We start from the raw sequence: 26,781 nt of genomic DNA on the forward strand, positions 1-26,781 counted from the left end.
AAGGCTCCGGGTTTCGTGTCGGCAAGACGAGACCCAGAGCGGCAGGGTTCGGTTGCACGATCGGGCCCGGAGGAAGCGGCCATGGCGTCGGGGCGGGTTCCACTCACTTCCGCCCGACGCGGCCGCCGCTGAGAGGGCGAGGAAAACGGCCGGGCTCGCGGGACAGGCATGGCGGGGGTCCGGCGGCTCTGGCCGCTGCTCGGTTTCTGGCTGCTGGCGGCGGCCTTCGCGGGCCCCGAGCAAGAAGTCGTCCGCGAGCGAGACTTCCCGCCTCACCAGGAGCAGCAGAAGCCGCCGCCGCACCAGCAGCCGGCGGTGCAAGGGCCGGACCTCCTCCGGGCTGAGGTGAGCGGAGGGAGGCGGAGGCGACGCCCCCGGTGGCCGGCTTGAGAACGGGGTTGTCTTGTCCCCGGGGCTGGACGACCCTCGGGCCCGGGGAGGGAAAAAGCTCCGGCCGACGTCGCTTCTCCTTTCCTGCTCAAACGGGGGGTGGCGGCCCGTCAAGACTCCGCCCTGGGGCAAAACGTGGCCGGGTGAAGGGAGGGATGGGAGGTCGCGACAGGTGGGATTCCTACGTGCATACACGCACACGAGGGAGGCCTCGACATACATACATGTATATACATACACATATATCTATACATACAAAGACACGGATGGCCTCAACATACACTTACACATACACACACACAAACATGGGTGTCTACATACATACATACATATACATACATGTATATTCACACACAGGGAGTCCTCAGCACACATACACACACACACACACAGATGTCAACATACATACATATATACACGTATACAATATACATTCATGTATATACACACATGAGGGAGTCCTGAACATACACTTACACACACACACACACATATATATATACATATACACAAACCTACGTGTCCTCAACATACATACATACATACATACATGTATATTCACACACAGGGAGTCCTCAACACACATACACAGATACACACACACGGATGTCATCAACATACATATATGCACGCATACGATATACATTCATGTATATACACACATGAGGGAGTCCTCAACATACACTTACACACACACATATATATATATATATCAACACAGATACACACACACACATGGATGTCCTCAACATACATCCGTATATACACATACATACGTACATATATGAGGGAGTCCTCAACATATACTTAACCTACATACACACACACATATGGGTGTCCTCAACATACATGCATACCTATACATACATATATATTCTCACATGAGGGAGTCCTCAACACACACATGCACACATATTTATACACACACACACACACACATGGATGTCCTCAACAGACATGTATATACATATATTCACATGTGGGAGTCATACATACATACACATACACACACACAGAGCAACTGTCATGAATATGAGTCAGTTGCCGAAGGACTGAATTTTGATCCCGTGACCATGGGGATGCTGCAACGGTCATAAGTGTGGGAAACGCTCATAAGTCCCTTTTTCAGGGCTGTTGTAACTTTGAACCATCACTAAATGAACTTGTTGTCAGTTGAGGACTCCCTGTAATCCCTTTTCTAGGCTAAGGCAAGAGGTTGGACCTTAAATAGAGGGGGAAGGTAGGGTTACCTAAGACAGTGGCCCCCAACCTTTTTTGTGCCACGGCCCAGTACCAGCATTACAAAATGATCCGCAGCCCGGTACCAGCATCAGCACGCATGGCAAGGCAAGGCGAGCCGAGCAACCGGCCAGCCAGCTGTCCCCGCTTCTCCCTGCCACCTTCAATTCCTCCTTTGTACCTTTGTTGATGGGCTTCGCTTCAGGATGGCTTCGGGATGGTCGCTCGGCTTGCCTTGCCTTGTGTGCTGAAAGAATCCTCGCGCCTTAATTTCGTTCGAAGCCCCCCTCGATGAAACTAAGGCGCGAGGATTCCTTCAGGACAAACGCCGCTTTCCAACCGGAAAAGCTCACCCGGAAGCACTTTCTCATCAAAACAAGATGGCGGTGCCCAGCAAACCGGCGGCCCGGTAGGAAATGTTCCACGGACGGTACGGTCCGCGGCCCAGTGGTTGGGGACCCCTGACCTAAGAGACAAATCATATAAAGGAAGGAGCGAAGGAATCTAACCGGATTTAACCCTGACTACATTTGCCTGATGAGCCCACAACATTACCAGGGACTTTGCTCACCCATTTTCTCGCTTCCCACAATACATCCAGCCATCCAGGGACTCAAAGGGGGCTTTGCAAAACACGCTATGAGCCAATTGCCAAGCATCTGAATTTTTGGGAATGCTGAAATGGGCGCAAGGGTGAAAAAAACGGTCCTGAGTCAGTGCCGTTGTAACTTTGAATGGTCACTAAATGAACTGTTGTAAAGTCAACTTAGGACCACAATTGAGCCCCAAATTTATGTTGCTGAGTGAGGGAATTAAGTGAATTTTGGTCCCCTTTTCTTGCCATATTGTTTAAGTGAATCAGTGCAGCCGTCATAAATGTGAGCCAGTTGTCAAGCTCCTGAATATAAATCATGTCACCATGGGAATGCTGCAGCGGTCGTAAGTGTGAAAAACGGTCATATGGTAAGTCAAGGACTATCTGTACATACTTGCTCCTGTCCCACAAGTTCTGTGGGTTGTACAGGTAGCCCCTGACTTACGACAGTTCGTTTGAAGTTACAGCTCAGTTACAGTGCATTGAAAAAAGTGACTTATGATCATTTTTCACACAACCGTTGTAACACCCACATGATCAAATTTCGGCTGCTTGGCCACTACTTCATATTTATGACCGTTGCAGTGTCTCAAGATCGTTGATCTTTTTTCAGCCTTCTGAAAAGCAGAGTGAATGAGAAGCCAGATTCATTTAACAGCTGTTTTAGTAACTTTTAACAGCTCCCATGTTTAACACCTGGGGCAAGAAAGATCATTAAATGGGGCAAAACTCAACAAATGTCTCACTTAGCAACCACAATTTTGGGCTCAATTGTCGTAAGTCAAGGGCTACCTGTAATGCCCGCATTTCATTTTCTTAAATGCCTCATCTCATAGAAATTGTAGGACACTGCAAAGAAGAGAGTCCTGCTGGATCTTGGGAGGGTGGGGAAAAAAAGCAGAAATCTGGCATTGTATCCAACTGAGAGCAATTTATTAATATGCCTCATTTCCTTCTCTATCCATAATGACACCTGGTTAGCTCGTTTTATATACCAATCTGACCAATGTGCTATTGGCCAGCTGCAGACAACAGCAGTATTAGTAATTGATGGTTCACCTCTTGCTAAAATTAAATTTATTTTACACCTTGTCTATTGGAAGAAAGTGATACAGGCTCACTAGGTACAGTTAAACTGTCTACTATGTAACTTAACCGCTATTAGTTTAATTTGGTTGATTTGGAAATAGTGACATTGCCAAATTGCACAGTCAGTTAGCTCGCATGTTACAGATCATAGTGACATTTCAGCAAAGCGTTTTCGAGGTCTTGAAAAGTAAATATATTTAAGTGATTTGATTTGATCATTGCAGTTGGATAATGACTGTTCAAATGGTGTTACAATTTTTTTTTCAAGTTACTGTTAGAAAGTCCTAAGCTTGCATGATAGTTTCCGAGCATGAAATCACAATAATTTGTCATTTTATGAATATGCAGCCCATTGGTTTAACCCGTTTATTTTAATTGTTTCTCCAAACAGACTATAAATTTACAGTTACATATCAATTTTTTTAACCCTTTCAGTTGTGCTGAATTAAGCATCTTGCCATAATGCCTATATAGTGTTGACTGCTCAGCAGTTCTTGGAACACAATTTTGTAATCATAATCAGATAGAAAACGGTTCTGTTCATTCATGCCTTGTTTAATCAGAATTGATGAGAAGTTCTAAACTATCAAAAGGTGACTGCCCTCGAATGTCCTTGCCATAAATTATTAATTGAAGTTTACCATTGCTTAAACAAAAAGGAGTGACTAACTTACCAGCAATTTTTAATATTTAGTAAACAACCCCTGACTCCTTGATTCCTCATTTCAGAGATATTTTCTTCCCAAATGCCTTCAACAATAAGTTCTTTAAAATTCAGGGAGATATTCAGAGATGCATCTACCTTAAAAGTAGCCAAGTAGTATTTATTGTATAACATAAACATCAGGAATTGGCCATAGGAAATGTTTTATTACATTTTGTTTTGTCATAAAATACTTTATGATAATTCTTACATTATAAACTGCTTTATAAAATTTGCCAAATTTCAATTCCATGGAAGTCATGGGTCCCAAAATTTGGACACAATCTGTAAATTCGAGCTGTCAAAGTATCTGGGTTGGAAAAGCTTGCCCTATAATGGACCATTTCGCTTAATTAAAAGTTACAAGACACAGAGTTTTAGCAGTATGCAGATGATCAAATAATAGCAAGAGTGTCTTCTTTAAAAAGCACTGATTTTATAGTCTGGGGGATAGTTTTGTCTTCAGAAATAAAATGTGAATTGAAGTTTCATGCACTTTTCATCTACAAGCTACTGTTTCATGATACACTAAATCTTCACCTTTACAAAGAGCAGACAAGGTGAAACACGTTGGATGTATTTGCATGATAAAATCAGCTTTTATTCCTGAACTGATAGCACCTGGTTGGAAAAATTTGAGGCAAACAAGAACTAGCTTTCTTTGTGATCTACAACAATATAGCTATATTTGTAATAAAAGAAAAACGCTTAGCTTGTCAACAATCAGTAAAGGTGAAGATTTGGAATATCTTGAAACACTAGCTTGTAGATGAACATGCATGAAACTTCGAGTCACATTTCATTTCTGAAGACAAAACTATTTTGGGACTATAAAATCAGTACTTTTTTTTTTTTAAAAAAAAGATACGCTATTATTTGGTAATTTCACTTATTTAAAAATAGAACTTGCGGCTACTTTACTTAGAATTCTATTTCTAGAATAGTATTTTCTAGAATGATATTCTAAAAATACAGTTGTATTTTAATCTCTGTGTTAAGATATGTATTTAGCAGATGTATTCAAAAAGAACATGTGAGTAATCCTTAACTTAATAACCATTTGTTTAGTGGCTGTTCAAAATTAAAATGGACCTGAAAAAAATGACTTACACTCACAACACTCACTTAACAACAGTCTTGCTTAGCAACGAAATTTTTTTACTCAGTTGTGGTCAAAAGTCAAGGTATATACTACCTTTAAACAGTGAAATAATAACTCTGATTTAGAAGGTCGAACAGATAGAATAGTATTATATTGATCTCAGTTCTGGTGACAGTTTAGATATGACTTTTCATTAGAATCCCAGCTATCTGGAAGAAAGTAGTTGGCTTGAAATCGTTTTATTCATTCATTCGTTGGTCTGGTCTGCCATTGCTCTTTTTGAAGCAGTATCTGGAAAAGTGTGGCTTTGATTGGGGGATTTGATTGTGAAGCTTCTTTAAGGAGATGCTTCAAGTGCCTCCGGCTTAATTCTCCCTATTTCAACAAGTTTCTCATTTTACTTTATGAAACTGCTTTTATGAAACCTTTACTGTCTTCGTTACAGTCGTTATTGCTTGTTATGAATGTTTTTATTGTATATAGTCACAAATCGAGGATTGTCAAGGTCAGGGGATCCCAACCTTTTCTATACTTCTGATATGTTCTTGCACCCCTTACAAAAATAAATAATTATATGCATATGTATATACACTATAATTTTGAGATTTCAGGAGGTGTGAGCAGTCCTGGGTGGGAACCTCTGGTCTAGGTGATATAATATTATAATAGCTAGAAATGGCCATTTAAGGCATATAATTCTCTGGTCAGTAAAGTGAATCTTGACATATAGTTCCACTGATGAAGTACTCTTACTGTTAGGAGTTTTGTTCTTGATATTTAATAGAATTACTTTTCTATTAGGCTAAGTCCTATATTTTGGAACAATAGTAGATTTTGAAAAAATACTGTGTGACATATTCAAGGACTTAAATATAACTATTGTATCTGCTTTCTGTATTTTTTTCTCAAGACTACACATAGTTAATTCCTTCAAATATGCCTCTTAAATAATTGTTAGTATGATGAATTAAAATATGTAGAAATTTGTTGGAGTTATTACAATTTATTGTTGAAGAAATGCAGATAAATTGCAGTTACGAGTAAAGTGCCCTAACAATAAAATATGAAAAATAGAATGCCAATGAGTCAACATCTAAAGTTCAAATCATTTTCGTACTTTGGTTTCAGCAAGGATAAATAAAAACCTTGATGAAACAGTTGACATTAAATACCAAGGACAACAGGTGATCATGAGATGCTTGTTTTATAATACATTAAATTGGGGTGCTACCTGACTCTCGGTGACTTTGGGCAGCACACAAGTTTGTGCTTTAAAAAATTTCAGTTCTTTAAGGAAGTATTGCATATACTCTCAGCTGTGTTCCTCTAGACAAGTTGAACTGGGTGGTTTATTTTGGCACTTAAAACTTCTTGACTTATTCATAAGATAAGTAAAGAATTTGTAGGGCCCTTTGACATAACTATCCAATGGATTGCATTTTTCTTATGTGTTGACATGATAAGGAACTGGTTTCCTTAAAACCTGGAATAAAAAAAAACATGTTATTTTTTTCTTTTCAGAAAGGACCAACCCTCCTCGTCCCCGTCCATTCTGTGAGTGAAGAGTCCTCAGATAAAACTAACCTAGGATTTATCCATGCTTTCGTGGCTGCAATTTCGGTCATCATTGTTTCAGAACTGGGCGATAAAACCTTCTTCATTGCTGCTATTATGGCAATGCGTTACAACCGCTTAACGGTGCTGGCTGGTGCCATGCTAGCCTTAGGGCTGATGACGTGTCTATCTGGTTAGTGCTTTTGTCTTTCATTTCCTGGAACGTAGTACATGTACTATATGTGGGAGAGAATAAGGGACATGCGAAAAGCCTCAGTTGTGAAAATGTCCAGTTATAAACTACGTTGTTTCGTTTTATCAGAAATGGCCATTCTGACATTATGGGAAGCGTTGGAACACTTTTGTTTTGAATTTTAAGTAATTTGCACTCCTTTAGAGCAGGGGTCTCCAACCTTGGCAACTTTAAGACTTATGGACTTCAACTTCCAGAATTCCTCAGCCAACTATGCTATGCTGGGAGTTAAAGTCCACAAGTCTTAAAGTTGCCACGGTTGGAGACCCCTGCTTTAGGGGAGCCCTTCTGATAATAGGAAGGCACTAGAGGCCATACTTTTTCTGGTGTTGAAGGAAAATTTTGAGTAGCCATTTGGCTTTTGTTTTTGTTTTTATATTAGCTTTAATTGTTTTCTTTTTACTTGTACATCACCTAAAGTCTGCATCATCTGAGCAATCTAAAAATGTTATGTAATAAAATAAACTATCTTCTCTATGCCCTATTCATAGAACTGTAGGTTAGGATTACTGCAAATTAGGTAGAAATATTTTGCCTATTGTAAAGATCTACATCAATATCTATATCATCTATATCAACTTTTTTTGAAAAAATTGTCTGGATTTCAGCTAGGTAAAAATGTGGGAAATGATATTGTATCTTAATGTTGTATTACTATATAATTTGGGAAATAATATTGTATATAATATAGCAATGTACATTAATTCCATGGAATTAATATATGCAGGACTTCCTGAAATTTTTAAAAAAGTGCTTAGTAGAAATTAACTATGTCTGCTTCATGGAAAACCTAAACTATTTGCTTTTCTCTTCGTAGTTTTATTTGGGTACGCTACCACAGTAATTCCCAGAATATATACCTACTATGTGTCAACCGCACTCTTTGCCATTTTTGGTATCCGGATGCTTCGAGAAGGTTTAAAGATGAACGCAGATGAAGGTCAGGAAGAATTAGAGGAAGTTCAAGCAGAACTCAAAAAGAAAGATGAGGAAGTAAGTTAAAGTTTATAACAGTATTTCTCAACCTTGGCCATTTTTGAGAAGTGTAGACGTCAACCCCCAGAATTCTCCAGCCAGCATGCTTGATTAGAAACTATTGGGTTGGTATTTGGTTATTACTTCTTAAATGAAATTCTTCACAAGTACCTATTTGGTACTTAATGATATGAAGGCTGTGCAAAGATCTAGCCTGAAGAAGGAAAGGTGATTCAAAGGGCACCAATCACTACTACCTCCTTAAAATCAAATGTGTCTTGTGCCATGTTGGTCCAGGAAAAGAAATTGACGTCTGTCGACATTTGAAATTCTGATTTCCTTGCACATTTGGAATCACTTTTTCTCCCTTGAATCCAAATTGCTGCATAAGATCACTAAATTAGGGATGGAAATGAGTTACCAGATACCACTGAGTTACAACTCAAAATACCCTAGGAATCTTGACTAGTGCTAGGAGCTATTGAATCTGTAGTTAGGTAATTTCTAAAGACCCACTTATTGTTTCTCATAGGATTACCTGCATGGATGTCCAAAATTAGACCTGGACCAGCCTTATTAAGATATCCCTTTATGGACATTTTTGTTGGTATTTTTATTGTCAATATATGCCAGTCTATGACCATTTGATATCATATATTATCGATATAGTATTGTAACACTTTAGTGTCAGAATTGTTCCCATGTATGATTATTTCTGAAACCAGGATAGTAGACTAGAATTGCCATTCCGTTTTAAAATCAGATTACCCATTCCTTTATATTCAGTGAATACTCTGCTGCCAACCAAGGATTGATTGTAAAGGGAGAAATCTTCATAGCCAGCAAAAACCTCAGTATTTAACCACAGTTGCAAACCTAGATTAGTTGCAGCATCTGTCTGATTCCTGCACTCAGCACTCTTAGGATGAAGTATTGATTATTTAATTGTTAGTTTGCATCTATTTTGTAGCTTTACATTGTAAAGCTGACCATTGCTGTGTATCGCTGGGTGTTGACTCTTTGGATCTGATTTGTGGTTCCCCAAGTGTTCTAACAGCTGCTGCTTCTCCTAGCTCCAGAGAATGAAAATCCTAAATGGGCCTGGAGATATGGAAGCAGGTACAGGCCCTGCAATACCTCAGAAGAGATGTCTGCATTTTATTTCTCCAATTTTTGTGCAAGCATTCACTTTAACGTTCCTGGCTGAATGGGGGGACCGTTCTCAGTTGACGACCATTGTCCTGGCAGCAAGAGAGGTGAGTCAACTGTATGGGAAATGCGCACGATGGTCAGAAGTTACAGAGCGAAATGCTCAGGACCTAATTAGGTATAGGTAGATTAAGACGATGGTTTGAGCCTTAAGCAGCGTCCTAAGTCATCTTCCCTTGGGATCTGCCCAATTTAAAAGGCACCATTATAACGCATCCTCCGTGGGATGCACTCAATGCAGTTGAGTATCTGAGAAAGGACATTATTTTGCTTATATCTGTGCATGGGAAGTGATGGGACCTGCAGTCATTAGACTGCTTTTGAGACCCAAGCAGGTTTTGATTTAATTAGAATTATTTATTGGCCCAAGTGTGATTAGACACACAAGAAAATTGTCTCCAGTGCATAATATATAATTATACTAATATTAATATTATGTATGTTAAATTGTTGCTTCCATGTAAGTTGCTAGGCACAGCATGGTGATGAATCAGTTCTAGGAGCAACTGTAGTTCAACTTATATAGGAACTTTTAAAGACCTGGAAGTACAAATCCTGCTATGAAATAGTTGAATATTTTGGTTTAACATTAACACAGTTTTAATTCATTGCACTTTTATTCTGTCCAATTGGTTAAGTTACATTAGGGGGAAAAATGGTTCCCCTCGTGGTGTTGAGGTGAGCATTTAAACTGAGTAGGAAAAGCACCTTTTGTTCCTAGTTTGCTCATTTTTTAAAGTGATTGTGGCAATTTCTGTTATCCCAGGAATAACGTTCTGGTGGATTCTCTCTGGTCATGAACTAAAGCTGGATGTGGCTGACAGTACGTTCCCTGTGTGTTTTTATCTGTTTGCAGCCTTTGAAAATATTAGTGGCTCCTTTGTAAGCAACTGCTGTAAAAATGTGTAGCTTTTCAAATAGCACTGAAACGTTTTCTATGTTTGACACAGGATCCCTGCGGTGTGGCTGTGGGTGGAACACTTGGGCATAGTTTGTGTACTGGCCTAGCAGTGATTGGAGGAAGAATGATAGCACAAAAAATCTCAGTTCGAACTGGTAAGTTCTGGGCAGGAAAAGAAAACCATCTATTGGCAAACAGAGAAGGAAAATGAGATGTTTTCTAACCAGGAAGAGATTAAAAAACCAGTTTGGTCTGATGATTAAGACGCCAGGCTAGAAGGCAGGGGATTGTGAGTTTGAGTCCTGCCTTAGGCATGAAAGCCCTATGGACGACTTTGAGCCAGTCATTCTCAGCCCTACTAGCCTCACAGGATGGTTGTGGGGAAAATAGGAGTGTTGGATATGAGTTATTTATAAAATCATAAAGGGGACCTCTTTGAATCATGTTCAGTAATTCCAGTCCCAGTTACTTTTATAAGTTGAGGACTATCTGTAATGATAGACTTTTAGTCTCCCTCTTTCCCTGGGAAGGCATGCAAAAATTAATATCATCACTAGCAGTTCTGTAGATTTTGAAAAGCTGATCATTGGACCCACAGTTTAGGCATGCCCAAAGTAACCAATGCATTAAAATAGAGCCATATCCTATCATTTGTTAAGTTAGGGGTTCAAGAAAACTGAAATAGATGAAATCTGTCCATTTACCATATTCTTTTAAAGTTCATGCTCATTATTTAGAATAGGGGTTTTTTTTGGGATGGAGAGGGGAAATAGTCTTTAATCCACTGTCAGTCAGTGTGAACCAGCCTGAGCAGATACAAACCTGTAATCTTGTCATGAAACTTCCTATAGTGTCTAATTTTCCAAATGGTTCAAGATCAGTTTTTCAAATGTGTCTCATTTAACCATTTACTGAAATATTTTATTATTTCTTGATAGGACTATGCAGCAGGAAAAAAAATGAATATTTTCCCCATTTATTTATTGGTTGAAATTATACAACAGCCCATCTCACATACATGAGTGTGGGTGGCTTATAGGATTAAAATCACACACACACACACACACACACCACACACAAATATAACTAAAATCATAACTAAAGACAAAACCTTAAGACCCTAAAAACAATGAAAAATATAAAAAAACATAAAGGGAAGGTACATGTTTCCTATGAAAACCATCCCCAAAAATGAGGCCTTTGTATAGTTCGAATTTTGCTGAATTGCACAAAACTCATTTGATGTGGATTTTTTCTTAAAGTATATAAACGCTAACTAAATCTTGCCATTTATAACATCTTGATTCTGACCATGTTGGAAATATGTAGGGTGGGTGTCTTCATTGATTAGGTGCTGGTAAGAAGTAGAGGCACGAAAATTCATGAATACAAAAAGAAAAAAGCCTTGTGAAATTTTGTCCTTTATATAGGTTCTAATCACCTGGTTATTCCCCCTCCCTTTTTTTTCTTTTTTTTTACAGTGACAATCATAGGAGGCATTGTTTTCTTAGCATTTGCATTCTCTGCACTATTTATAAGCCCAGATGTTGGATTTTAGCAGGATTTTTCACTCCTTTTCCTTGAAATACAAGAATTAGAACCAGTGATTGCCATTCGGGTTCCTGTATACAATGTACAGCTACTTATTCAAACAAGCACTGAAGGTGGGATACCGTAATTTTTATAGTAACAATTAGTTTGATATGTTTTGTAGATACAGTCTCTGCTGGACAATTACATGGTCTATATATTTGAGATATGAATAATGTACATTTGCTTACTTATCGACTCGGGTAAACTGAGGTTCAGCTCCTGAAATTTTGCGAAGTTATTTTACTTGCAGATGTCCCAAAAACACTGCTTGAAAACCCCCCCTTCGATTTTATTTCTCAAGTACATGATCCCATAATCAGAAATGAAGAGCTATGCCAACAATTAAGTCATCTATTCAAGACATTGAATGTGGTGGACTTGTGGAAGAATCAGAAAACTTAGATGCAGAAATGGTCTCAAAATACAGAATCCATCTAGATATTTACAGATCAATTTTTGTATTTTACTGAACATTTGATGCATTTTCAGATTAAAATATTCTTAAAGTGGTCATTGTTTTCTTTTTAGTAAGTATAATAATAATATGGGAAAAAATGGATAAAAACTAGGTACCTCCTATTATAGAAATGCAATTAAAATGAGTTTTGGTTTCATTCAGAGGAAATAATGTGTACTGTTCAATATTTTATATTTTTAGTGGTTGTACCCATTTCTTTTTACTCCAGTACCTTTGATGGATAAATATTTCTGTGATTTCTCATGATTGCTACTGTTTTTAATTTTAAGCCATGGTGCTTGTCAGTTATGGAAAAATGTTAATTTGAAACTGATTCATTGCCACGCGCATTGTTCTAAGCGGTGCCATGATTTTGCCTTAGTATGCTGTGTAGGCTCAGACATAATCTCTGGTCTTTAACTTGGTGTTAGGCAAACCCAGTTAGATGTCACATTTAACAAATCATTGGCTTAGTGTAATTAGTGGATCTTCTACCCAGAGTATCTGAGGCATAATGTTCTGCTGATCAAGAGGATGTGTTACACCAAGTATGGCACTGCCACAATATGAGGAAACCCCTTTCTCAAATTAAAGCTTTATTCCTAACCAACACTGCAATAGGAAGGCTCAGGTAATCAAATGGGAGAGTTCCCAATTACTCCTCCTTTTTGCCCTCAGAAACGGGGGTTCAAAGCATTCCCCAGATTTATATCATGTGCCTGGTATAGGAGAGAATTTAGATCAGCTATTTTGCTGGTCTAAACCAATATCTTCCCATTGCTTGGAATGGAATTAAGGAAATGGGAAACAGTTGAATTAATGCTGCTCTTATTTTTGATCTGCCAGCAGGATTCTGGATTTGCCAGTTGCTGTCACTGAGCAATATAGATGCCCATCTTGTAGCCAATGGGGAAAAAAATCCAGTTTGTATCAAGCTAAAAAGATTGTTTTAAAATAAATTTTTGTAAAGATGATTTTTTTTTTTACTGCTTTTATCCTATCTTTCCTAACTATGAGATTCTTATAGCTAAGCTTAATGTGTGCAGGTATAATTTCTGGATGATTCTGAAGAAGGGTTCACCTTCATGTAGTAAGCTGGGTTTTCACTATTTTCCAGTGTAGGTGCTATTCCTAAGAGAGGGAAGAAAAACCCTTCACTGTTTTTCAGGAGAGTTTAATCTTTTGTTGTTGTTGTTGTTGCCATTTTACTGAGACTCTAAAAGCATTCTTCTGTCTTAAAAGCCTTTCCTACTGTGCTGGCCTGCCTCATGCAGCTTATTTGCTTCTGCATCTGTATGTCCTTATTTTTACATCATTTCTTCCAGAGGCTGTTCAGTCTTAAGCCAACAGCATCTAGCGGCGTTGTAAAGTGTTGCAAAATCTGAGGCCCCCACGCCGCCTACAGTGACCTGCATGGAATGGAAATCAAGCCCTCCCAATGCCGTGGTGGGAGGGAGAGTGGAGCCTACCGTCCCTGAAATCAGCTGGGAGGGAAAGTACTAGCTGAGGCTCCCTTGCTGGAATACCTGGTGCTTCTTTTTTTTTGCTGGTGGTTAACAGCATGGTGCCATAGAGTCAACAGACTACTCATCACCTGTTACGCGTGGCCAGATTGCCCAGGGATGCATTTTCATGCTCCACTTTGATCTCGGCCGTTATTCTTGCCATTCCTTCTAGAATCATTAGTGCTGATCTTCCTTCCCACACAATATAATCATTGTTCTCCTAGTTCTGCTGCAGAAAAAGCTACTTTCTGACTCCTTTCTCAGGGCAGAGCAGGTGTTAAAAATCAAAAGTATCCAGTATGATCATCAACCGATAAATAAATACAGGCTATGCAAGAATTTTCTTTTTTTAAAAAAAAACAACAAAACCCAGAACTGTTATCATTGCAGTGTCACGAACATATTCTTACACCGTGGAAAGATAATTTAAGCAGATCGTGATCATATGGCAATGCTGAAGCATTTTGATCAGGGCTTAAATTTTTCATGGTAATTCCTTTGATCTGCTTTTTTTTTACTGCAATGGTCAAGTCATAAGTGATCCCATTCCATCATCAGCTGATTTTTGAGGTTTCTCCAAGCCTTTGTGTGGGTGTCAAAGTTAACAATCCCTCAGTCTCTGGATATCCAGAAAAGGATGGATGAATAATTACCAGGGCAGGAAGGTTTATTTCGAAGATTTATTGTGTACAAATACTTCAAAATCATTCCAATTTGAAGCTAGATTGAGGGAAAGATGCAATCCAACATGAGGAAGTTGACACTCTTACTGTATTGTTGGCAACTGGTATTTGTTAGATGGGTGACTATAATTCTATAACTTTTCTATAGAAATAAGTTCATCCTCCTAGAAAAACATGGCACATAGATTTCTTTTCACAGGATGAGATTTGTCCTATTATTGGCTCCATGACCCCACATTATTTTTAACAGTGGCAGGTCCAATGGAAATGGCAATAAGGAAAAGCTGTTTTTAAGAGATCAGGATGCCGTTTTCATGAATCAGAAAACCCCTTCGACTTCTTTCACGTGAAAACCTCTTAAAGCAGGGGCGTCAAACTCAAGTCCCGGGGGCCAGATTTGGACCATGGGGTGCTTAGATCTGCCCCACCGGGCTGCCCTGCCAACAGCAAAGGACCGGCCCGTGGTGCTTCTGCCAGCGAAAACGGGCTCCCGAGCTCCGTTTTTGCTGGCAGAGGGTTGCAGGAGGCTGTCGTTGTTAAGCCTGGATTCCCCAACGGGTGTTAAGGAAAACAAGCTAAACAGAATGTACAGCGAAGTCAGATAGGAAGACAGGTAAATGTGTGAGATAAGTTTTCTAGTTAACACGCAGTAAAAATACAGATACGCTTGTGCTATCAAAAATTATAATTTATTCCATTTAAGAATTATAGCATAGTCATTATAAACAGTCCATTAGTCAAATACCAAATTCAGTCAAGTCTTGTCGAGGATACTCTAATTGCAAAGTCCGTGTCGAATAGCCAGTGTCAGTACACATATAATAAATCTGTCCAAAACTTATCTTCTCTCCGTTGAGAAATATCTTCAAAGTAATCCAACACTTCTTCTCCTCCCCGATCCAGCAAAAACGCAGTCTTCAATAAGCCAGCCAGTAAGAGCCAGAGAGTGCCTTGCTGCTTATATAGTACTTTTACAGCTGCACCCTTAATTACATTCCTTTAGCTTAAAGTCACATACACTTTATCTGACAAACCATGATTCATCATTTTATTATCTTTACCCAAAACAGTTAGGGTAAAACAATGTTATCCTGTCGTAACCAAAAATGGAGCTCGGGAGCCCATTTTCGCTGGCAGAAGTGCTCAGGTCGCCATTGGCACCCCGACACGAGTGATGAGGTGGCCATGCCCACCCTGGCCACGCCCCCACGACCCTCCCCCCGAAGGTCAAACACAACCCTGATGCAGCCCTCAATGAAATGGAGTTTGACACCCCTGCTCTAAAGAAAAGCCCAGCTATATGTTGTGAACTTTTTTTTAGTATACTGTATTTCACAAATAAGGATGTGGGGAAGGCCAGTGGGATATGTGTAGAATTAAACACTTGGCACAGACACCTCACCTTCTCAGAAGTTACTTTTCAATGGGAAAGAAAGGCTTGAATCAATTTAAATTTCTGTGACCAGTAGCGTTAGAACATGCTTCTAGTACTCTAGGAATATGGTAGTTTTTGAGGTGGGGGGGGGGGGGGCAGGAGCCATGACAAAGGATAGAATGATTCAACTTTGAATCATAGAGTTGAAAGGGACCTTGAAGGACTTCTAGTCCAACCCCCTGCCCAAGGCAGACCTTATTGCATCCCGGGCAAAATGGTTGTCTAAACTTTTCTTGAAGACCTCCAGCAATGGAGCCACCCACAATTCTGGTAGGCCACTGATTAATTGTTCTCACCTCCCGGAAATTTCTCCTTTGTTCCAGATTGGAACTCTCTTAACAAGCTTCCACTCATTTCTTCTTGTCCTGCCCTCAGGTGCTTTAGAGATTTAAGTGGATCTCGCCCTTCTCAGGTTAGACAGGCTAAACAGGCTGGACAAGTTAGATCTAATTCCTTTAAGCATTCCTCATATAGTTTAGCCTCTAGTCCTCCTGCCACCTTTTTGGTCTTCTTTGCACTCTTTATAGGGCCACCACCTTTTTTTTGTATTGTGGTGAGTAGAATTGGACGTTGCATTTCAAGTGTGTCTCAGTAATACAGTATATAGTAATACAGTATATATACAGTATATCTTGGTGCTGACCTTCCATTGATGCAGCCTAATTACTGTGCTCTCAACAGTTGCTACTATTGAAACAAGTTCCACCTGTTCTGTAACTATGCATTTGGTTTTTCCCAATCCTAACAACGCTTGAAAGGGACTCGTTTTAACTATTACTTAGGTAAATTCTGAACTATTACTTAAATGTTATTAAAAGGCAACTGGGTCTTACCATTCAATTACAGTTTTAAAAAAAACAAAACCACATCTGTGAAATCTTATCGGACGAGGTTTTATTTTAACACAGGGACTCAATCCTCTGGCCATCAAAGCAGCACAGACACTATAGACCGGTATTTGTTTTCCCCCCATCGAAGTCAATAGGGAGAGTTGTAGAGGCTCTTGAAGGATTCAAAATCTAGGTCATTTCTGATCCTGGGACCTTCAAGGCAGTTGTGGGGGCAACCCTCCTTAGATTTTCTAGTCTTCCCTGCCATCCTTGAAAATAAAATCCGATAGGCAGTTAGCCTAATTATTTTTCTTCCTACCACTCGCTGTGGATTTAAATTTTTGTCCGAAGCACGAGCATTGAAAAAGACTAGTGAATGTTTGTTCCTTTTCCATCCGTCTAGAAATGCAAGGGACTCGTGTTTGCAAGAGACGGGTATTTAAGGCTGGAGAGAGCTGTTTCTCGACCTGGACAACTTTAAGATGTATGGACTTTTTAAGTTGGCTGGAGAATTCTGGGAGTTGAAGTCCATACATCTTAAAAGTTGCCCAGGTTGAGAAACAGTGTCTAGAATCATTAGCACGATCACTAATGCCAAAAAAAAAAAAAAAGCCACAAGTAGCACCAGCCAAATCCTGGGTGCCGCTTGAATTTGCCATTTCTTCCTCTCCCTCCACCCCACTCAATTCTTTCAGATTGATGTTGTTGTTGTTGAGGAAGAAAAATAACATTATAAGATACCAAGTCAGCAAGAGGTATTCAAGCCGGAAACGTTTATCAAAACCTGAATGCCACAAAGCAGAAATTTCAAATGTTATGTTTATTCAGTTAAAAACTGACACGTGGTAAGAATGATCACATGAACACTAAGGAGCCATATCTACAGTTCCTGATGTCAGATCATGAAAATCACACACAGGTTTCCTACATATACAAATCTAATGCCAAATTTTAAAAAGGCAAAAAACCAAGACAATGTGAAATCAACACTGAAAAGTATCCAATTAGACAATTTAAAAAATAAATACTTTTTTAAGAATAAAAAACACTTTCAAAGCAGCTGTATCTTTAAGAACATCCCCCCCACCCCCCCACCCCAAAGTCTTCCACAGATTTTGATTGTCTACTAGTGCAGCACCTCAGTTAGAGCTGGGATCTGTATATCAGGCAACGCAGTATTTTGTTCATACACAGTGTTTCATTTTGCTTCGTTTGTGTGTTACTGGCAGGTACAATATCTCTAAGCAATACGGCCCCGGTCATGCTGCTGGCAATACCCATGCAGATGAGAAAGCATGAAGCGTAGCAACACAGACTGTAAAGTACTTGTTTATTAAAGACAGAGGAATGTAGTGTTAAAAAAAATAAAGTATCAATAAACTGTTCAGTTTCATCAACAACCAGATTTATGTTTTTAAAATTGTCTCTCAAAGCTTGTCTCACTCGCTGACTGTTCAACATTCAACTTCAAACGATTGTATACATTTGAAAACATATCCAATTTTTAACGTGGGGGGGCAGGGAAGAAGAAACCGTCCCCTCTTCCAAATCAAATCGGCTCCCTCTAGGCCTCCTTGTCTCATCACATACGTATCTCAGCGATACATTTCCGACAATTGATTTAAGAGTTTGACATGCATGCTGACATCACATGACACAGTAACGTTATTTTAAAAATAAAAAATAAATTCACACACACATCTACAAAACATACACAACAAAAACGGGTGTTCACTAAAAATACAAACTATACTCGTGACTGAAGCAGTCTACTAAAGGCCACATCTGTAAACCCTCTACACCTTTAATCCTAAGGGCCACTTAGAATTATTGGAAAGCCTCCTGTTGATAATTCTCTGGCAATTGTGCAATATTTATTTTTTTAAAAATCAGTTCTGAAAAAAAAGCTTAGATATTTTAATCTACACCTGTACAAAGCCAACCAATACTACATGTTCTGCATAATCACGTGTTTAGACTTCAGCCTAAACGTTAAGAAACATTTTCCAGCAATGCCTCTTTTTGACAATAGTCTACATTCCGACCCCACCCCTTTCCTCGGTGAACAGTCCCGTTGCCTAAATAAATCGTATTTCAAAATGAGATTCCCCCCCCCCGCCCCCAATAAAGTGCTTATATTTGCGCACATTTTTAGCCTACCTAATTCAATATCATACTCAAGTATTACAGGAGAGTGATCACCCCTTGCAGAAACAAGAGTGTGGCATTTCAGAGAAAAAAAAGCAATTTTGACTTGCTAATCTACCCGGGTGCATCATCACATATGTTTTAGGTGCTGGTCTCTTGGCAAGACCCTTTCCACTTAAAAATATTCTATTATTTCATATCCCACCCTAAGTGTGGTTACACCCCCCCAATCTCTACGCAATCCCAGTGATTCTAGCCACAGTGGTCAACAGGATTACCTTTTCAACAGACTCTTAAGCAACTAACATGGTTTTATCTGACAGCCTTGGATGCTCAGTCATTTTTATTCTTGTCAGCTGGCAGCAGGCAGGAAGCCTACAGATTGTGACAGACTGGAATAATCCATTGCACCAGCAAGTAAACTTCTACATAAAAATAATGGAAGGCATATGGAGAGCTCTGACTATATTCTCTTAATATGTGTAGAAATATAGTATATAATATGTATATATATATATATATATATTAAATATAATATCAAAAATATGTATACGGTTCCCTCTAGAATTCCCAGAAGAAGCTCACCTTGGAGTCTTCCTTCCCTTTCCCACCCCCACAAATGTAAGCAAACTACCTTTCTCCCTTCAGCAGCACTTTGTCAGGCTTCCTACCCCTTGTAGGAACTGTGGCTTCAGCACAGAAGTTGGGCGTCTTGCCACTCCCCGGATCTCACCTGAAACCCTCCCTCTTCAACTGTACTGCTGAGATTCAATGGCAAAAAGACTGGATTTTGCCAAAAAACAAGTTTCCCTCCCTGCCCCAAAGCAATAAGAATGAGAATGGAAGCAAAATGTTCCTGTTCCCACCCTTCACGCTAGCCAACCACCCTGAAAAAGGGGCCAAAATCGCACTGCCAAACACTGGCCACAAAATGAACGCATTTTTGGCACGGTCTCAGTGTTTGATGGTGGGAGTGCAGGGAGGGGGGGAACAGCCTGCCTCCCAGAGGTCTCCTGTACCCGTTTCCCACTCAAACACGGCCTCTCCAAAGGCCAACGCGTTTCTCCATGTCAACGGAAGGCCTCCTGCACTTCTCCAGCAGGCCAGGAAGCTGTCCGGTGGGTCCCTGGCCCCCGTACAGGTTGCCCACCCCTTGCTGCTTTAGGTTAAGTGCAATACCCACAAAGTGAACCCCCAACTTCTCCTGCCCACTCCGCCCCCCCCAGCCGAGACATTTGGCCGTGCTAAGTTACAGGGGGAGGAATAACCACACTTCCAAACAATTTCTGAGATTAAAAATTAGCCTTGGTTATCATGAAGAGAAAAGGCTGGATCTTTGTGCTATTTAGGGCACACTGACACTCCACGGAAGCAAAAGATCCTCAGACAAAGTCGTCAGCCAGAAAATAAAACATAAACGCCAACATACCTTCTAAAAAATATTTTTGATTCATTGAAGTATGTCTGGAGTGCTGTAGACAAAAAAAAAATCTTCAGTAATTTTTTTTTACTTTCTTACTACTTTTCTTCCATTAGCTTACCTTTTATATAACCTCCCAAAATACATGTCACATCTACTGATAGTTGTGTTCTTTCTCAATAAAAATTGCAAAGAAAATCTATACCAAATAAACTTGCCATGACTGTTGCTTTGCATTCTTAGACTAAAACCCTGGTCTCTCAAAGCAATTCCAAAGCCCTCCCAATTTTTCTTATTTAATGCTCTAATATTCGAAACAGCTTCAAGCCCGACTAGACAATCATTTACTACATACAAAAGATCTTTGTTCAACACAGCCAGGCTTGGGATTACAACAAACAAGTTACGGCAGAACAGAGTTAATTTGCAATTAAATTCATAGAACTATTTCCACATTTCTTATGCATGTAAATAATAATGCTACGTAGTTTCCTAAGCAAGCTACCTACTGGTTTCCAGTATTTGCCAAGAGGGAAGAGGGTTAATCCAATTCTTTGGTTCTTTGGTTCTTTAAAAATAAATCTTAAAAATTTGATTACGGTACAAGCTATTAAACTTTTGAAATGATGTATGGGGTGGGGTTGGGGGAGGGAGGTTTGGAACCATATAAGGCTACAGCAATGAAAAAAACTTGAAGGAGCCATTCATGTATCACATTAAACCATACGGCTGGCTTAGTAACAAAACATGCTCAAGCATATCCACTGGTGTGGTTATAAATGTGGCTACAGTCAACCCACATTGTGGGCAAGCCTAGCATGTTTCCCAGAAAAAACAAGAAATCAAGCCATGAGTGGCCTTTGAACAAATTATGGCTTATTCTCTGATTTCTTCAAGGCAGATGAGAGCAGAATCTTACATTTGAATGTTATGCTCAATTTATCTACTTAGAATGTAGTCAGCAGATGTACAAGGGCACATTTACAACTAAGATAAGCTGATAGTTTAACACGATACCTGAATAGCATCCAAATTATCCTTAGGATAAACATTTGGTATTTTCTACCAAGATGTTGCTTTGTCCAACCAGCACTACATTCTTTGCGCCTTTCCCTATAACTTTGGTTACGTTAATAAAGCTCCTCTTTATTACCCAATCTTTCTTGATTCAGACATTCCAGATTTATTTTTTCTTTTAGATACCCAATTTATAAGTCTTTTCAAACTTATTTTGCTCTGCAGACGTGGATTTTAAAACTAGTACCATAAAATATATTAAACATTTTTTAAAAATCTGTACAGAATTTCAGTTGGATCTTTTTATTATCTTTATGAAGTGAATTTGTCATCTGAAGTCTTAATACAATGTTATCCCTTTATATCTTATTCCACCTCATTTCAGATAACTCAATTTAAATTGCTTTACAACTCACATACATGTTTTCACATAAATTTAGAAAAAATTAGATGCATAATTTCAAATTGTGAAATGTGAGTCATTGCACTGCAGCTATCCCCTTACTGAATGGTTGAGAAGGAGGGCTCAGCATTTTAAAAACATTTCGATTCTCAATTTGTACAGTTTTAAAATACTTATATGTACAACTATAATAGAGACTTAGTTAGGAAGCAAGTTTTGTCAGTGAACTAAAACTTCAAATATGTTCATAAATTCAAGATAATGTAATTCAGTATGTTTAGCACTACTACCTGAATCAAAATCAAGGCACTGTGGAGGTTTTATTATTTGTTCTGCTTCAAATGACCCTGAATTATCTCTGATTCAATGAAGGTTAACATTTTACAGGAGAATAAAAAGATTCCAACAAATTCCGAAATCACATTTCCCACGGCAGAGAAGTTAAAAAGTGCCTACAATTATTAAATTTAAATATACTTTGTGCAAATTATTCCTATATTTGAGTCATTTGTGAAAATTATGTTCATATTTTAAACCATATGTTTTACATAAATATTTGCAACTATGTATTATATCAAAAGACAGCTTTGGGGAATCAAAATTCCAAACCATCAAAAACAGAGCAGTGCAAATTCCTATTTTTTTTCCAAAGAAAAAAATATTCATGAAATGATACATGACAAATGGTATTTATGAAATTGAATGCCTTGAACCCCCACAGTTCAAAGAGTTTCATCAATAATTTAACTTGCAAAAAATTCCACAAACCTGAACACACTATTACCTCATGGAACAAACTGGACATTACACATAAACTATAAACAGGAGATTGTGCCCACATTACAGAAGAGAATAAATGATCGTGCAGGTTATAGATTCCACGATGGAGAAGACGAACAGGTATAAAACAGATGAAAACAGTAGTTTGAACATTTGGTGAAATTTTGGGGAAAAACATATTCAAACCAAGTTCCATGCATCATATAAAATATCCTGCTCTCTCGCTTTTTACCAGACATATACACAGTATTTTACAGTATCTGTACAATGAAGATAGATTCCATTCAATATTTTGAAAATATTTACTGTCCTGTAATATGAAAAAAATTAATTTTGCTTTGGAGCATAATTGCAGGCATACTTAAATAGCTGTAGCAACAGCATGTCCATTATAACACTTAATCTGAGCAAACTTAATTGTAAGTATCTTGTTTAGTCCACTGAACATTTTGACTTTGATCTGGACAAATTAACTCCCGGCCTTTGAAGAAAAGCCAAACATAGAAACCAGAGCAGTTACATTCCCAGCATGTCCCTGTCCCATCATCTTTTCCAGCTTCACACCGACTGGAACTCCCATAGAGCACTCTGTGCAATTCTCTTCGGCAGATACATTCCAGACAGTTAAAAAGAATTTCAATACTGTGCATTGCCAAATCTGTCGACTCCTATCTCACCATCTCCAGTGCAATTACAAACTGAGCAGTTTTCTCTGCCAGTCTTGCTCCCAGTAGCAAAGCCCCCACACGTTATTGGGGTGGCACTTTAGACGCCTCTGACATGCTGTTAGCTCTGTGCCGTGGCATTTGCAGGGGCTGTGGCTGTGACTGATGCTGCTGGTGATGCGCCTGGGCAAAAGTGCTTTGTTGTAGTGGGAAAGCAGCAGAGAGAATCAGTTGCGTCGACTGATTTCCATGGAGTAATCTGGATGTCTGCAAATATACAAATGAGAGGGGGGTTAAGGCGTCAGAACACAAGCACGTTACCTAACAACATCACTTTATGATCCCATGTTGAAACTGCAACTGCAACTTATTTATTATAAGGAGAGAAAAGGGGAATTGTGTGGATGCATCCCTTTTCCCTGTGTGTCCAATCGCAGAATATCTATATATAATGGGAGTCTGTTTGGTCTAGTGGTTAAGGCATCAGGCTAGAAGCCAAGACACCAAGTTCTAGTCCTGCCTTAAGCATTAAGGCCAACTGGGTGACTTTGGGCTAGTCCCGCTTTCTCAGCCCAACCCACCTCACAGGGTGGTTGTTGTGGGGAAAATAGGAGGAAGGAGTACCGCCTATGTTTCTCTCTCTCTCTCTCTCCCTCTCTCTCACATACACTAGTTGTATCGACCACTCAGCAAAGAAAAAGGTATAATTCAGACCACTAAACAGATGAGTTATATGCCATGTCACAAGCTCTTATCAAAATATATTTAACTTTAAAATCAAGGTTGTATGTTTTCATGAATCTTTATATCTTTTGCTTTCTTCCTACTGCTATTAATGAGAAGGTACGCTCTTCAACTCTGGATTTTTCTTGCTTCTTTATGTTGTAATTGGATCATAAATAAATAAACACTAACTCATGCCTCTTACTAGCAAAGGGTAGTGTATATAGACATGTGCAAGTGATTGCACATTAGCAAAAACAAACAAAAAAGATTTTTAAATGATTTTTTTAAAGCAAATTTTTTTTAAAAAGTTCTAACTGTACATCAGAAGAATTGAAAATGCAATATATAAACCCAGCCAAATCCCTTCCCTGAATATTTGAACTTAGAACTATTTTAAAAATCACCTTTCAAGAACAGAACCTTTATTTTGGGCAATTCTTAATATATGCCCTGCATTTATACGCTTTTAAAGGTATGTCCTGTACACCTAGGCACATAACACACAAGCACCCAAATTGTAAAGCCTGATCCGTCTGTGGGAGACGGTTCTGCAAAGCTCTTTGATGATACCCCTAATTTGGTAGTGGTGGTGTTTTCAGCCTTGGCATCTCTAAGGTGTATGGGACTTCAACAGATGGCTGTAGAATTCTGGGAGTTGAAGTCCACAGGTCCTACCTTACCAAGGTTGAGAAACTCTGCTCTAATTGAATTGAACTGGGGGTTCAGAGAGCCGGTTCCTTCTGGTTTCACCTGTAAGAACTGTTGAGGAGGCTGAGTCAGCTGAGCCTGAGCTGGAGGGTGAACTGTAGCAAGCTGTTGCTGGGGCTGCTGCTCCTGTTGGCTCTGTTGCTGCTGCTGTTCTTGCTGCTGCTGCGGTATTGACAACGTCTGTGGTTGCTGCTGCTGCTGCTGCTGCTGTTGTGCAGCAAAAGTCGGATAAGCAGTCACCACCTGCCCCATAAACATGGTACTTGGTACCATTACTGTTCCACAGGCTACAGGCGCAGTCACTAATTTTGTCACAAGCTGTTGGCCTTGGGAAAATCTGTGAAAGCAAATACATATCAGTTGTCCCTCCCAGGTACTCTAAATGGACTCAATGTGAACTATATTGGCTTGGACTGCCAGTAAGTTTCATACAAAACAACGGCCCTGTTGGGACAGAACAAAGGTCCAAGGGATCGAACGTTTTAAGCTAGAGGCTGCCAGATAGGTTTCTACTTTATCAGCAACCTTTTGACACAATTTGTTTTACATGAATACACTTTCACTTAGCTGGCTAAATTTTTAAAAGTTTATATGCTGAAAATATATACTGGCAGAACTACAAATCAATATATTCACTAGGTAAGAGACACAGGCATAGGTCCTTCCTGTTGGGAAGCGCAATTTAAAAATATGGTATCATGACCGAAAAGGCTTCTCCCCATCTTTATAGCCAAATAATTTCAAGAAAGTCAGTGTCAGGCATGAAGGCAATCTGTTACCATCACCAGATACATATATAGCAAATAGCATCCAGTTAGTTGCCTTAACGGATCAGAAAGGGCCAACCTGAAGCCACAAAGTCTCCAACATTCTGTCCCCAGAATCATTCCCCAGCGAAATAATTTTTGTGATTCCTCTGACCACAATTGTTGAAAACTGGCAGCATGACATTTTTGTTTTTGTTTTGCTTTTTTAGACAAGGGACAGCATTTTGAGGTTGACAGCATAAAAATGGTAGGAAATCTTAAAATGAGCTTAATAAGCTTTTAAAAAATCCCAACTTTAAAGAAAGAAAAAACAACAAAAGACATCCAGAAGATCCTAACTTTGCCCTCACATATGACACTAAATCTACCTATGGTGCATCATCACTCCATCCATGCTGGCTCTCCCTTTCCCAAGAAATAGTTAAGTGCTGCAATAGCTACCAGAAGATTCCCCCCCAATGCATAGTAGAGAACATATCAAAATATTATTCTTTAAGTTGGTCTCTTGTTTCCTAATTTACTAAACTAATTTCCTAATTTAATCCTTCTAAGTTTTCTTTTCACAATAAAGAGAACTTTTCCAAGCAAAGTTTAAAAAAAAATAATAAAAAAAAAAAAAAAAAAAAAAAAAAAAAAAAAAAAAAAAAAAAAAAAAAAATTTTTTTTTTTTTTTTTTTTTAAAAAAAAAAAAAAAAAAAAAAAAAAAAATATACAACAAAGTTTATTATGTATATATATATTATATGTATATATATATACATATATACATATATATATACATATAAACACACACACACACACACACACACATATATGGATCTTTGGTTATTCGGGTTTTCTCCCGTGTAAAATTAGAAGTATCTAGGCGACGTTTCGATGAAGTCTCATTCATCATCTTCAGGCTTGCTATATATATATTATATATGTATATATGTGTATGTTTATGTATTTATATATATATATATATATATATATATATATATATATATATATATATATTGTGTGTGTGTGTTGTGTGTGTGTGTGTGTGTGTGTGTTATATATATATATATATATGATTTGCCCGAATGGCCAGTGCGCATATATATATATATATGAAAACAATATATATATATATATATATATATATATATATATATATATATATATATATATATATATATATATAATTTATCTATCTATCTATCTATCTATCTATCTATCTTCTATCTATCTATCTATCTATCTATCTATCTCCTAACCTTCCAATTCTGCTATCCGGAATACTCGGGTGGTACAATCCTGCCAGACTCACACTCACCTGATTTGCCTATCCTGGGCAAAAGTGGTGATGGCAGCATTCTGGTTATTGGTCTGCTGTAGAGTAGAAGGAAGCTGGACTACATTTCCTGGAGCCGGCTGGGAAATTACCATAGTGTTGTATAATGGGGCTGGTAGCGTGTTCTGGCCTTGGGTGCTGAGAGATGTCTGTTGACTGTGCCCACCGAGGATGCTTTGTTGATTATGCTGCAGAAATAAAATATTTTGTCAGGGCAATTATTCGGCTTCATTCAATAGATGTGAACTATTCCAATGGTAAGGAACAGTAGTCTTTAAGCTAAATAAAAGTGTTAACTAGGAAACAGTTATATTAC

The 26,781-nt window shown here is 38.7% G+C and overlaps 2 protein-coding genes across 6 annotated transcripts in view; one reads left to right on the top strand and one right to left on the bottom strand.

The window, feature by feature from the left end:
- The first annotated feature begins 35 nt into the window (after nucleotides 1-35).
- On the top strand, nucleotides 36-12,114 carry TMEM165 (transmembrane protein 165). The gene is made up of 6 exons (XM_026676568.2): nucleotides 36-345; nucleotides 6,640-6,865; nucleotides 7,743-7,918; nucleotides 8,974-9,156; nucleotides 10,060-10,165; nucleotides 11,492-12,114. Exons 1-6 carry the CDS (start codon nucleotides 169-171, stop codon nucleotides 11,566-11,568), a joined length of 945 nt encoding a protein of 314 aa, XP_026532353.2. The 5' UTR covers nucleotides 36-168; the 3' UTR covers nucleotides 11,569-12,114.
- Nucleotides 12,115-20,059: 7,945 nt separating this feature from the next.
- The window catches only part of CLOCK (clock circadian regulator), a 49,379-nt gene continuing 42,657 nt past the window's right edge, over nucleotides 20,060-26,781 (bottom strand). For 4 of the 5 annotated variants that reach the window (XM_026676562.2, XM_087963584.1, XM_026676560.2 and 1 more), the window contains 3 exons: nucleotides 26,448-26,653; nucleotides 24,423-24,717; nucleotides 21,279-23,213 (listed from right to left, as the gene is read on the bottom strand). In XM_026676562.2, coding sequence (XP_026532347.1) covers nucleotides 23,031-23,213; nucleotides 24,423-24,717; nucleotides 26,448-26,653 — 684 coding nt within the window. In that variant the 3' untranslated portion in view covers nucleotides 21,279-23,030. Of the gene's footprint in view, nucleotides 20,134-21,278; nucleotides 23,214-24,422; nucleotides 24,718-26,447; nucleotides 26,654-26,781 lie in introns of those variants that run through there. The other variant, XR_015749287.1, reaches the window with a different exon arrangement.

Source organism: Notechis scutatus, chromosome 4 (genome assembly GCF_049901735.1).
Source record: "Notechis scutatus isolate UNSWTSFEM ecotype Mainland chromosome 4, rNotScu1.2, whole genome shotgun sequence".
NCBI classification, from domain to species: Eukaryota; Metazoa; Chordata; class Lepidosauria; order Squamata; family Elapidae; genus Notechis; species Notechis scutatus.

What these genes read in the sequence shown, in the direction of transcription:
- TMEM165 (XM_026676568.2), top strand. Translation starts at nt 169, where the DNA reads ATGGCGGGGGTCCGGCGGCTCTGGCCGCTGCTCGGTTTCTGGCTGCTG. An exon ending in GCTGATGACGTGTCTATCTG is followed by an intron (nt 6,866 to 7,742) that starts GTTAGTGCTTTT and finishes TTCTCTTCGTAG; the next exon opens with TTTTATTTGGGTACGCTACC. An exon ending in AAAAATCTCAGTTCGAACTG is followed by an intron (nt 10,166 to 11,491) that starts GTAAGTTCTGGG and finishes TTTTTTTTACAG; the next exon opens with TGACAATCATAGGAGGCATT.